General features: G+C 41.4%; 1 protein-coding gene across 2 annotated transcripts in view; it reads right to left on the bottom strand.

Annotated features, from left to right (window-relative positions):
* Positions 1-12370, bottom strand: part of atm (ATM serine/threonine kinase) — a 65062-nt gene that overhangs the window by 28589 nt on the left and 24103 nt on the right. For both annotated transcript variants that reach the window (XM_041804832.1, XM_041804841.1), the window contains exons 31-48: positions 11296-11454; positions 11033-11165; positions 10494-10589; positions 10243-10414; positions 10005-10146; positions 9748-9924; positions 8381-8558; positions 8145-8250; positions 6302-6460; positions 6104-6212; positions 5653-5741; positions 5453-5555; positions 5137-5285; positions 3158-3262; positions 2925-3044; positions 2530-2764; positions 2287-2451; positions 1767-1886 (exon numbers count right to left, since the gene is read on the bottom strand). In XM_041804832.1, coding sequence (XP_041660766.1) covers positions 1767-1886; positions 2287-2451; positions 2530-2764; positions 2925-3044; positions 3158-3262; positions 5137-5285; positions 5453-5555; positions 5653-5741; positions 6104-6212; positions 6302-6460; positions 8145-8250; positions 8381-8558; positions 9748-9924; positions 10005-10146; positions 10243-10414; positions 10494-10589; positions 11033-11165; positions 11296-11454 — 2517 coding nt within the window. The remainder of the gene's footprint in view (positions 1-1766; positions 1887-2286; positions 2452-2529; positions 2765-2924; positions 3045-3157; positions 3263-5136; positions 5286-5452; positions 5556-5652; positions 5742-6103; positions 6213-6301; positions 6461-8144; positions 8251-8380; positions 8559-9747; positions 9925-10004; positions 10147-10242; positions 10415-10493; positions 10590-11032; positions 11166-11295; positions 11455-12370) is intronic.

Here is a 12370-nt window from a genome sequence, read left to right as displayed (position 1 = left end):
AAAGCTTCCCTTGTGGCTGAACAAGTTATCTTTTTTATTCTTTTGTGCAATAATAAATAGCCTTCTTAAAAATGTTAATCCCAGGAGTACAATATCTCAGGAGCTTAGCAGCATCTTTAAGGTGAAACTTAAGAGAGAGCCAGGCCTCTACATTCTTGGCCTTCCCTCTAAGAGTGTAACTTTAACACATTTAGAGTTTAAACTTTGTGACAAGCTACTACTACTGGCCAGAAAATGTATTCTGATTAACTGGATAAAAGAGAAGCCCCCAACTGCCACACTGTGGTATAGGGAGATATTTAGGGTTCGCCTTCACGAAAGAATCAGTGCAGTACTGAGGGGAAATGAGAGATACTTCACAGAGATGTGGTCTCCTTTGTTTGTGTATTTGCCAGAGGAACTGACTCAGCTGGTGCTGAGGGGCCAAACATATCTACTGCAAACTCATGAGTGTCCCTAATTTATATATTTTCTTTTACCACTTAAACACTATTTTGTTAACACATCTTGAGTTAATTAAACTTAAACTTATTGTTAGATTACTGGGTGACCAACAATCTTTATCCAGTCAGTGTCATTACTGTGCAGAACTAAAGTGAGTATGCAAATGGTGGGTAATAACAAAAGTGGGTAGGTAAGGTGGGCAGCTATGAGAGATGTATCTATTTATGACATGGATGGCAGTATTATTTTTCTTTTTTTTTAATTATTATTATTAGTTTTTAACCTTACCATTTGACATTGTAGTCAGTTATCTTTTTTTCATTTTCTTAAATGTAACACAGAAGATGGCAAACTGTATGTATTTTCTATTGATCCTTTAAAAATTCAATAAAATTCTGTTTGAAAAAAAAAGTTAATCACTTTTTTAAAAAATACACAATGAAAATAGGTTAAAAATTGTTCAAATGGATAAAAAGTGGAAAAAATTGGAGGAAAAGGTGGTGAAATGGAACAAAAAACTGTTTTAAACTGACAAAAAAGTGGTTAATTGAGGCAAAAAATAGGCAGAAATTGGTTAAACTGGCAAAATGGGCAAAACTGAAATTGGAAAGTGGTTGAAATGAGCATACAAAGTGATAAAAGTTTGTTAATAGAGGAAATAATGGGTCAACAGACGCAACAATAGGCAGAAAGTGGCAAGAGTTGGTTTAAAAGTGGCAAAAACAGGCAGAAAAGGTTTAAAATTGATAAAAAATGGGTTTCAAGTTGAAAAATGTGTTAAAGATTGGCAAAAAAATTGCGGGAAAAAGTGATAAAAACTGGTCAAAATTCAGCAGCATTGGTGTGAAATGGGAAATGTGTAATTAAAAAATATTCTTAGTTTTTTAAGGCATCTGGAGACCCCCCCTCTCAGTGTCTTGCAACACCCGAAGGGGTCATGACCCCCACTTTGAGTTACTAATTTAGACTACCGGGGGATGCAATGAGGAACCTGTGATGAATTAAACTGATTTTGAGGGTTTTTTTCTTTACAAATCTGATCTATTAATCGATTGGCTGGTGTGTGGATGTAATTTCTGTGGACCAAATCTTTCTTCGGTTGACTCCAGCCCTACTGATGTATAACGGATTCCTCAAAAAATCTTATCAATTCTGTTTGAGGTCTAGTCATATTTGCTACAAGAAAATACTTGGCATATTTAATGCTCCTTTTTCTATTGTTTGCTAAGCAGAGGTCCATGGCAAATCCCAAAGCCCTTCAGCAAGGCTTGATACATGTAAGTAGGCCAAAACTGGCCTGTTGTCTTTTAGCGTCCTCCTACCCTCTCTAGATACTTCTCCAGGATAACTCCGGGGCTTTCCAAGCAGGTCTCAGCCAACCAGTTACCACACAGCCTGAGGCACTCTGTGTAGACTGGGACCAGCGCAGGATTCATGTCCACCTGGGGAAAAAGACAAATTGGTAAAGGTATGAGAAAACTACTCATCTCCTTGCTGCTCTCTACTCTGTGCTTTTTTTTCCCTTATGAAAATGAGAGAGTAGAGGGAGGTCGTGACACATCCCGATCTAGAGGAGGATTCAGTGTGAGCCCCATTCAGAGCACTCACCCCAGCTCTACTTCCCTCCTCCTCTTTCTAAACTCTTTTAGACATTTTTTTCAGTCCTCCTATCTTCTCTATTTGCTGTGCTGTTTCATGTGTAATGATATTGCTGTGTTTTGCTTGTGAGGGGAATATGGGGTTACATACTGGCATAGGTAGCATCAGCTTTGTCACTATCTGGAGCTGGGGTCTGTTGAAGGTGGCAGTGCTTTATTAAAAGTCTGCATGTTTCTGTCTCACCTTCTCCTCCAGCTTGTTAATCATCTGTCTCAGCAGGCCTAGGGCAAGTCCCTGCTCTCCCTTGGCCCAGAACACCTGAGCTTCCTCCAGCTGCCATGATGACACCAGAGATGAGGACCCCCCAGTACGCTGCAGCTTCATCTGGAAGACTGCCCGCTCTGCCAGCTGAACACAAGGAGAACCTCTGAGAGAAGTGTTTTTCACATAATGGTCATTTACAAAGGACACAGACCAAAGTTGTACCTGTGTATTCCCAGCTTTGCGAGCGAGCCGGCAGAATTCCATGAGGTGGTCAGTGAGCACAGAGCTGAGGTACTGAGTGTCGTCGGGGTTTCCCACCCTGCACATCAGGGTGTTCTTGGCAACAGAGCGTGCAGCAAGAATGGGTTCAACCAGAGCAAAGTCACTATCAGCGAGCAGCTTTAGCTGCTGCCGCCACTGGCTGCAAACTTCCCTCAGAGTCACATCAGAGAAGGGCCTGTTTTAAGGAGGACAGACATTTACATCAGCAGACTTTCACATCAGTCTAACCCACAATGACAGGTAAAAGGCTACACTTTTTTAAAAGGATTAAATCCTAGAGACAGTTCCCTGGCACTTCTGACTACGCTACTTGTTGTAACTAATACTGTGATCACCTAGAAAAGAGCTGTTTAACACTCTCCAGCTCTCTGATGCTCTGCAGATTCCTGAGAGCTGGGTAAAGAGAAGAAACGGCCTCTAAACTTCCTCTGCACAGTTCCTCCATCTCTGCACCCCTGTGGAAACAAACAAAGGCAGGGACTGGTCACTTATGCTGGCAGAGAAAGTGAATGAGAGTAATCTGATTTTAATTTGAGCTTAAACTGGAGCACCTAAATGTCTACCATACCTGGCCAGTTTCATAGTTTCATCAAAAATGGAGAACTCTTTGTCCCTCAGCGCTTGTAAGGAACAAAACACTGATTCATGAAAGCCGGGTTTGGATTTGTCACTCCTGAGGAACAAAAAAGTATTCATTAAGAGATTATTCAAACTAATGTTATGACCCATTTAGACAATGCATTAACAGGAATTTACTCTAAATCCATTTTGGGCATTTAGACACGAAGTGGTAATCCTAATGCTTTGTGTGGACAGACCTCAGAGAGTGCTAATAACAGTTCGATATCAAAGAGCTCAGACTGCATACAGAGGTGGTGTGGGCTGTCTTTATCTGGACTGATTTGGTTGTGTACAAGCTTACAGAGTAGACTACCCCATAAACTGACACATCTGCAGTATTCCACTATGAAACCTAAAGTATGACTTTATTTATGCCTGTCCAGCTTCATAACATGATGCGCCAGACAGGCAGTTTTTTTTTATCATGTATCCATTCATATATCTGTCTGGGAAAGCAACCATAAAAAAGCGTTTGGGAAGGGCAGGACTTTTACAAAATTCTCAAAAGGTGATAGGACGAACGTTGGTCTATAGCGGGCCAATCAGAGTGACAAGATAAAATTAAGTGGAAGAGGTGGCTCCAGAGCTAACCTAGAACTATGATAGTGTTTGCTAGACATGCAAAAACATCTTCTGCTCAGAGGAGCTTTCAGTGTGGCTCTTTGCTCTTGTTTAAACGCAGAAACAGGGTCAAGGTCTGATTAAAATAGGGCTGAACGATTTGTGAAAATAATCTAATTGCGATTTTTTTCCCCAATATTGTGATTGCAATTTAATATGTAATTATTTTTAGATTCCTCAAATCATGTATTGCTAAAAAAGTAATAAATCATTCCTTATTATTACACCACAATATTAGATAAATTAAACTAGGGATCAAAGATTTAACAAAGAATCTAATTGTGATTTTGGCTCATATAGCAAATTTTTCACCAGTTGCTATTCCGAGGGGGATAATACAATTTTGAACAGGAAAAATAGGATTTTTGTAAAGTGCTCAAAATAGGCACTTAAATGTATGCATAATGTGTAGAGCAAAAAATAGTATCAACCCAGTGTTTTGACACATTTCAGGTTAAGAAAACATTGCACTGTCTGCAATCTAAGAACTGCAACAGGCTATACTGCGATTTAATCTGATTTGCGATTAATTGCCCAGCCCTAGATTAAACTGCCACTTTTTTACAGCGACATCTGTGCTAATGGCTACAAGCTTACAGTATAACAATCTAGAGCGATCACAAAATCATGCTGAAGGAGGTTAGCAGGAGAGCAAACATATCTTTTCTGTCATGAAAAGCTTTCATTGGTGTTCTTTCCTTTTTCTTGCAATAAAGAAATGGGATCCAACTCTGATAAAACAGCTGCTTTACTACAGCTACATCCAACTACTACACTAGAGGCAGGTATTGCTTTTGGCTCACAGTACAACAAAACCAGCTACCGCCTCATTCTTCTCAAACTATGCTGATTGGTCAGAACCATATTCGGTTGATGTGGATTGGATGTTTTCCGGATGGATTTGCCTGATGAAAGACACGGCATCTGGCCAATCTATCTGCTTTAGAAAGTTATCTGCCTTGCTCAGTGATTGAAATAATGTCTTATAATGTCTTTAAAACGACTACAAAAATGGGAAAAAAGGAACCGCTCCAGTTGTTCACAAAAGGAGCCAGCTCTTAAAAGTGGCTTGCCCATTATCGACACATCATGATTTCTTCGTAAACAGTTGTCTTGAATTGAATCGTCATTTCAATTTAACCAGTAACCTTAAAAAGAGGCACTGTTAAACCTTTAGCTCATAGTTAATTTGTCCCCATTCATTCATTTTTAGGTAAGGTATCTGACTACCCAAAACTGATCGTTAATGTATGGTGTAAACCACCTCTAAGTCAGTGCTGTGCTCTGAGCACTGCTCTGCCTCACCTCTCTGACAGTTCACAATCCCACTGCGTATTCCTCCAGGCGGCCTGAAAGCGAAGCTCTCTCAGCTCCGCCCTCCACTCAACTCCTTCACTCTCCAGACCCCTCATGTAGGTGGCGAGGATGCTGCTGAGACCGAAGTTCTGCATACCCTGTGGGTGCAACAGGGGAATAAAATCATTAATGAAGATGTTACAAACCTGTAGTGTCTCATCATCAAGTAAAGAGAAAGTCCTTCAGCACAGGAACTTCCTATTCTAGTTCTCTCACATGGGAAGTTTTTATTTTAACAATGGGTGAAGCAGCTTTAACACATTACCTCAACAATTCCCACTTGTCTAACGACCTCTGGTAGAGTAGAGTGGAGGTCGTAGGAAGTCAGGGCCTTCCCCCACATGGCTTCATGCTCATATGTTCGAATCCTACGAATTAAGAGTGACAAAGCAAGCTATGTATGTATGAGAATGATTGACAACATCAGGATAAGAGCCATGATATTGTAGAGTACTTATTGCCTACCTTGTCAATGGACTGGTCATCGTCTCCCCTCCACAGCCATACAGACTATCAGGCTCACCGATGCTGCGATACACCTCAATCAGAAGCTCCTACAAGGGCAGCAATGAAGATATGTTCAGCTTTAGTGCATCCCACACATAACAGTGAGTTTATATTGTCTAACATGTTGAAGTTCATTGGCTTATGAAGAATAGAACTAACATTTACCAGTGGAAAAGATCAACACTACTAAACTAAACTTAACCCAGGTTCTGTATAGAGGTTCATGAATGGAGATGCCAGTGGCCCAGTGGTTACAAATCTAACCCATGGCTTCTTTCTCTAATATAATTCCCCAGTCTCCAATCTATCCACTTTCCTGTCTGTTTAACTCTTCCTTAGATTTTAAGAAACATGCTTCTCTCTATTTGAACATTTAACAGGAAAAAAATATGTGATGTGTCAAACCAACCTGCAGGCTGATTTTGGTTTCCTCCAAACTCTTCTCAGTCAGACTGGAGATGGTGAAGTTCTGGCTATTCTCCTCAAAATTAATCTTGCGTGATGCTCTAGACTTGGTTCTGTAGATTTTGAAAATGTAGTTAAAAAACTGGACCAAAAATACGTTATCTAGAGTGAAAATGGATGACTAATCTAACTTCTTTCATACCTGCGACTCTCCTCCATATTAGCTTTGATCTTATCAACATAGATTTCAGTGTACAGCAGCGCAGTGAAATGAGCTGAGCAGGACTGAGCAGCTTTGGCGACCTCCAGGTAATTCAGCTCTAACCAGAAGTTTGAGTCGCACACGGTGCCACAGGAGGTGCTGGAAGAAGGTACATGTTTGTTTTAAAGAAATCCCAGACACAGAGTGCTAGTTAATGCTAATTACTGTTCCTATAGAAAGTATTCACCCCTTGGATGTTTTACCCTTTTATTGATTTTATGAATCAACCATGGTTGTGTAATTTGGCTTTTTCCTAACTCCTAGCAACTCAGAGAAAAGGTTATTGGAAATAATAAGTCAAAGGATGGATACAAGAACATTTTCAAGGTTCTGAAAACAGATTTCTACAAAGTAATATCGCTTAAATAAAACCTGTAATGTAAAATAACTGACTGCATAAACCCTCTTTAAAGTGACTGATCTAACTCAACAGAGATCCAGACAGTTGGTACTAATAGTCTCACAGTTAGTGAAATGTTGATCACCTGAGGGCAGGTTGTCTCTATATGAATGTGCAGTGATTGCAGTTTAAAGACACCTGTGTCTGGAAGGTCCAGTCACTGTTTAATCAGTATTCCTGGCTACCATTACACCATGAAGACTGAAGAATACTAAAGACAGCTCAGAGAAAAGGTTATTGAAAAGTCAGGGGATGGATACAAGAACGTTTCCAAGTCTCTGAACATCCCCCAGAGTTCAGTTAAATCCATCATGAAGAAATGAAGGAATATGTCACATGTGTAAATCTGCCTAGATCAGACCGTCCTCACAAACTGAGTGGGCGTGCAAGAAGGAGACTAGAGAGAGAGGACACCAAGACACCTATGACTACTCTGAAGGAGCTCCAAGCTTCAGCAGCTGAGATGGGAGAGACTCTGCAAACAACAACTGTTGGCCGGGTTCTTCACCAGTCAGAGCTTTATGGGAGAGTGGCAACGCGAAAGACACTGTTGAAGAAAACGCAGATTCAATCTGGACTAGAGTTCACCTAAAGGACTGTGGGAGACTCCATGGTTAAGAGGAAGAAAGTTCTTTGGTCTGATGAGACCAGAATGGAGCTTTTAGACCATCAGACAAGATGTCAAACACTGTCATTACCACAAACACACCATCCCCACTGTGGAGCACAGTGGTGGCAGCATCATGCTGTGGGGATGCTTCTCTGCAGCCAGCACTGGAAGGCTTGGAAAGGTAGAGAGTAATGAATGAAGCAAAATCTAGGAAAATCCTGGAGGACAATCTCATTTCGTATGCAAGAGAACTACGGCTTGGGAGGACATTTACTTTCCAGTAAGAGAATGAGCTGAAGCAGACAGAGAAAGCTAAGCAGAAATGGTTAAAAGACAACAAGGGGAATGTTCTGGAGTGGATGAGTCAAAGCCCAGAACTCAATCTTATAGAGGATTTGTAGCTGGACTTAGAAAGGGCTGTTCACAAATGTGCATCTACTGAATGCTGACTTTAAGGGGGTGAATATTATGCATTCACTTATTTTACATTACATAATAATTGAACTGACATTACAATGTAGAATTCTTACTTCGAAATTAAAGCGGTTTTATATAATATTTTGGTCAAAAAATCCAATTTATATTGACCATGACTTACTTATAAAATCAATAAAAGAATAAAACTTCTAAGGAGGTGAATAATCCTTAAAGGCGCTGTAATGCAGTATGCAGTAGCCGGAGAAAGTCAAATGACAAGCAAGTCCAAACTAATGTGCAGTCCTTAAACATTCTCTTTTATTCAAATCCTATGTGAAGAAGATATTTTCACAAACCTTTCAGCTTCCAGTGGTCTCCGCTGGTTTCTCAGATAGTCAATAACAGCAAGCATGGTGCGCAGAGAGGTTTTGTCATACAGGCCGTGGCTGGCAGTGTCCGGCTCTGTGAAGAACAAAAAAACTTAGCACACAGATGACCTGTGTTCACTGTTGGCATAGATCTTATACTTATACTTTCAACTTTAACAGAAAGAACTAATTAGAATCATGATGGGGAACACTCCCAAAGTTACCAGAGTCAGAGTTTAGAGGTGTAGCAGAGCGACTGGAGGCCTGAGAACTTCTGAAACAAAAGCTGAAAAAGTCTTGAATGTGGGAGGACAGCAGCTCCCTCCATGAGCCATCAGAGTCCTCCAGAAGGATGAAGTGAATGATGAGAGGCAGCAGCCTCTGGCAGCAGTCCACCTTCACCTGGACACAGAAAGATGGACTAAATAATTAACTAAGACTTATCAATATAGCATTTTAAAATAAATTTAACTGGAGTTCAAAGTACTCTACAAGTGAGAGGAAAAAAATTGTTCACAAAAGATCAGAGGTATGAAAAGGACGTAGAGACTAATGTAAACTAATAAGAATCAAATAAAACATCAATGAGATGTAGACAAATGATTGAATTAATAAGAGACAAAATCTATCCATCCTCATCGCTTCTCTGGGGTCGGGTATTTTAAAGGGGGGAATCTTTGTGGAGCAGCTTAAGATTCGGTCCTCATCTTACGCCTGTTTTATCAGAACTTGGTAACATTTCTTTGTTAAATGAAGAACAAAGAACAGCAGTGAGTTGTTTTCTTTTCAAAAACCACAAAAGTCGTGTACTGACATGTCTACAGTCACCATGGTTCATGTTATGCAGTTATCTATAGAGTTTACTCCTCTGATTAGGTTCATTAGGCCTTCCGATTGGATTATACTGAAGATTCATATGAACAGACCTCTATTGTTTTCGTACCTTGACAGTTTCGGCTGCTCTCTGCTGCCTTCTTCAGAAGTGTCACGGGATGTCACGGGATGTGCAGTGATGCAACTTTCTCTTTCTCTATCCCAGGTGTGAGAAAGTTGCACCCACCAGACTGTAAATCGGGATGAGGGGGCGTACCTACTTTCTCACACCTGAGATACAGTTCTGAAGAAGTTGGACTGCAGATGGCGCTGTCATCCTACTGCTCCAAGTATGAAGACAGCGCCAAGAAAACCTGTATAAATCAGCTGACCAGACACGTCACTGCAACATCATGTGACACTTCTGAAGAAGGCAGCAGAACGCAGCTGAAACTGTCAAGGTACCAGAACAGTAGAGGTCTGTTCATATGAAACTTCAGTATAGAGTTTACTCCCCAGTAGTGGCGCACCTCGGCAGGGGCTATGACGTCACGTGTTTTGTTGCTCTGATTGGCCCGCAAAGATGTGACACACAGAAAGTTCAACAAATCACCCTCCGAGTTATTTTTCAAAGGCTCTGCCCTTTCCCAAATGCTGTCTATGGGAGGTTTTCCAGATGGATGTGTGAAACAAATCTATCTGGCATGTCAGTTAAAATGTCATGACTGATGAGGCAGATCAATAGTAAAGGGCCTTTGGTAGCGTTTGTTTTACTTACCAGACACAGGGGCCGTGACAGCAGCAGGGCCTCACTCCTGACTCCTCCACTGTCCAGCAAGGTGGTGCACAAAGCCTTCAGCCAGGCCTCGTGTCCACCTGCCCGGGGGATCCAAAACTCCTGGCTCACCAGCTTCTCCTTGGCATCCGAGCTCTCTTCAGCAGACACAGCTGCCACCTATTCAGCAGAAACAGTCAGTATACTCTTAGTGGACGCAGCACTGAAGTAATCTTTTTAACTGCACCGTAAAACGCCACCTTCTTCTTGGCTTTTCTGAAGGGATTGAGATAGGCCAGCATGGGGTCTCTGCTGTCTCTATGCTGCTCCCAGAAGTCTAGTCCAGACTGAGTGGCCAGGATGTACTTCACACACTGAACAGCTGCCTGCCTCACCTCAATACTGCGGATAAGACAGAACAAATCAGAGAAACAGTCAACACCAGCTGCTCCATCCTCCATTGTCGTACTATAGACTGAAATTCAGGAGTAGCTGTACCGCTGCTCGGTTAGTGCATCGTTCATGCAGTTGAGGATAATGTACAGACACTGGGACTCAGTGGAAGTGAAGAGAGACACGGCTCTCTCATAAAGAGGGTCTCTGCCATGAAGCAGAGCGATGGTAGAGAAATCCACAGGACCTAGTTCTCCCAGGCAGCTGCCTGCCGCCTCTGTGAAAGAGAGTCCTGTTAGAAAAACTAATGATGATGAAGCAGAGAAGCGTTTAAGACAAATTTCAGGATTTCATACCCAGAATTTCCGCTCCTCCGGGGTGGTTGGTCGCCAGCTTACAGAGCTGCAGCAGACTGAGAACCAGATTCACCAGCACACTGTCAGAGGGGTCGGCTATGGAGAACACAGCGAGACAACATGAAGAGCAGAGCGTTTTTTACACCACATTAACAAATTTGTCCAGGCTTTAGACAAAGATTTTTTTTAATTCTTGCCTGCTACTGTTTTTCTGTGAGTTTTCAAAACAATATTTTTGCCTGAATATTTCACTACTTCCTGGACAAATATTAATATTTACAATACAGTAAACAGAAGAAAACAGTATTTACTTTGGTGAATATTTGTTTCTTTCAAAACAACCTCTGTTGATGCTAAATCCCTTTAGTAAGCCCTTGGGAGAATGGCGTTATTGCTATTGTTGTAACTGTACTGGAGGTTCCGCCCACATTTGTACTACAGCAGACCCCACAGGAATAAGGTGGATAGCTGCCCGTACCAAAGATCTTCAGACAAATAAAAAACCACAACCATCTGTACTTTTTCACTCTGACTCTCACTATGGCACTCTCTCAGCAGCTCCCCAATCTGGCCCTTGTTGTCACGCAGCCGTCTGGTCAGCTCCTTCAGACCCTCCAGTCTGGTCAGAGGTAGGCAGTCACAGGATGTCACTGACAGGAAATGGGATATCTCCTGATGGGAAAACAAAACAATAAAATCAAAGTTCAATGTATGTAGTATCACGACATCAACCTGATCAACAATGGAATCAAATCAACTTATCCATCTACACAGATGACTGGTAAGTTTGGACAAGACTCACCTGTCGGAGTGTGAAGGTCCCAGTGTTGTATTTCAGCTGCTGCTGAACAGAACGTAACTCTTGGAATTCAGGCAGGTCAGGAAATGGCTCCAGTCTGCTGATAGCCCCTTTTAATTTCTGCTTATTGTCAATCACAAGAAACTGCAACAGACTGAGCACCTAGAAAAGAGAGACAGAAAAAAACTCTGATTCTGGCAATAGCTGGTACACAGGCTTAAAAATGGAGGATGCACAAAAACTGAAACATGGAATAACTATTAAAAATGATAAACAACGTCTACATTTATTATGGGGAGCAAGAGTCAGAGAACTCAATCTTTACATTTAAAAAACCCTTAAAACATTTTCAAACATAAATAAAATATGCCTGAACAGGCTTGCTTGTTTAAAAACCATGACCACCACAACATCTCAAAAAATTAGAATATAGTGAAAAAGTTCAATATTTTTTGTCACTCATTTCAAAAAAGTAAACCCATATATTATATAGAGTCATTACACATAGAGTGAAATATTTCAAGCCTTTATTTCTTGAAATCTTGATGATTATGGCTTACAGATAATGAAAACCCAAAATTCAGTGTCTCAGAAAATGAGAATATTGTGAAAAAGTTGAATATTGTAAAGTCATGGAGTCACACCCTAATCAGCTGATGAACTCCAAACACCTGCAAAGGTTTCCTGAGCCTTTAAATGGTCTCTCAGTCTGGGTCAGTAGCTACACAATCATGGGGAAGACTGCAGACTGGAAAGATGTCCAGAAGACAGTCACTGACACCCTCCACAAGGAGGGTAAGGTCAAAGGTCATTGCTAAAGAAGCTGCTTGTTCACAGAGAGCTGTATCCAAGCATATTCATAGAAAGTTGAGTGGAAGGAAGAAGTGTGGCAGGAAAAGGTGGACCAGCATGAGGGAGAACCGCAGCCTGGAGAGGACTGTCAAGAAAAATCCATTCAAGAGTTTGGGGAGATCCACTACACACAGACCAGTCCTAGACCTGGACTACAGACCAGTCCTAGACATGGACTACAGACCAATCCTAGACATGGACTACAGACCAAACCTAGACATGGACT

This window comes from Cheilinus undulatus, linkage group 2, assembly GCF_018320785.1.
Source record: "Cheilinus undulatus linkage group 2, ASM1832078v1, whole genome shotgun sequence".
Lineage (NCBI taxonomy): Eukaryota > Metazoa > Chordata > Actinopteri > Labriformes > Labridae > Cheilinus > Cheilinus undulatus.
The sequence above is the reverse complement of the archived record's forward strand: the minus strand, read 5'-3'. Positions and strand labels throughout refer to the sequence as shown.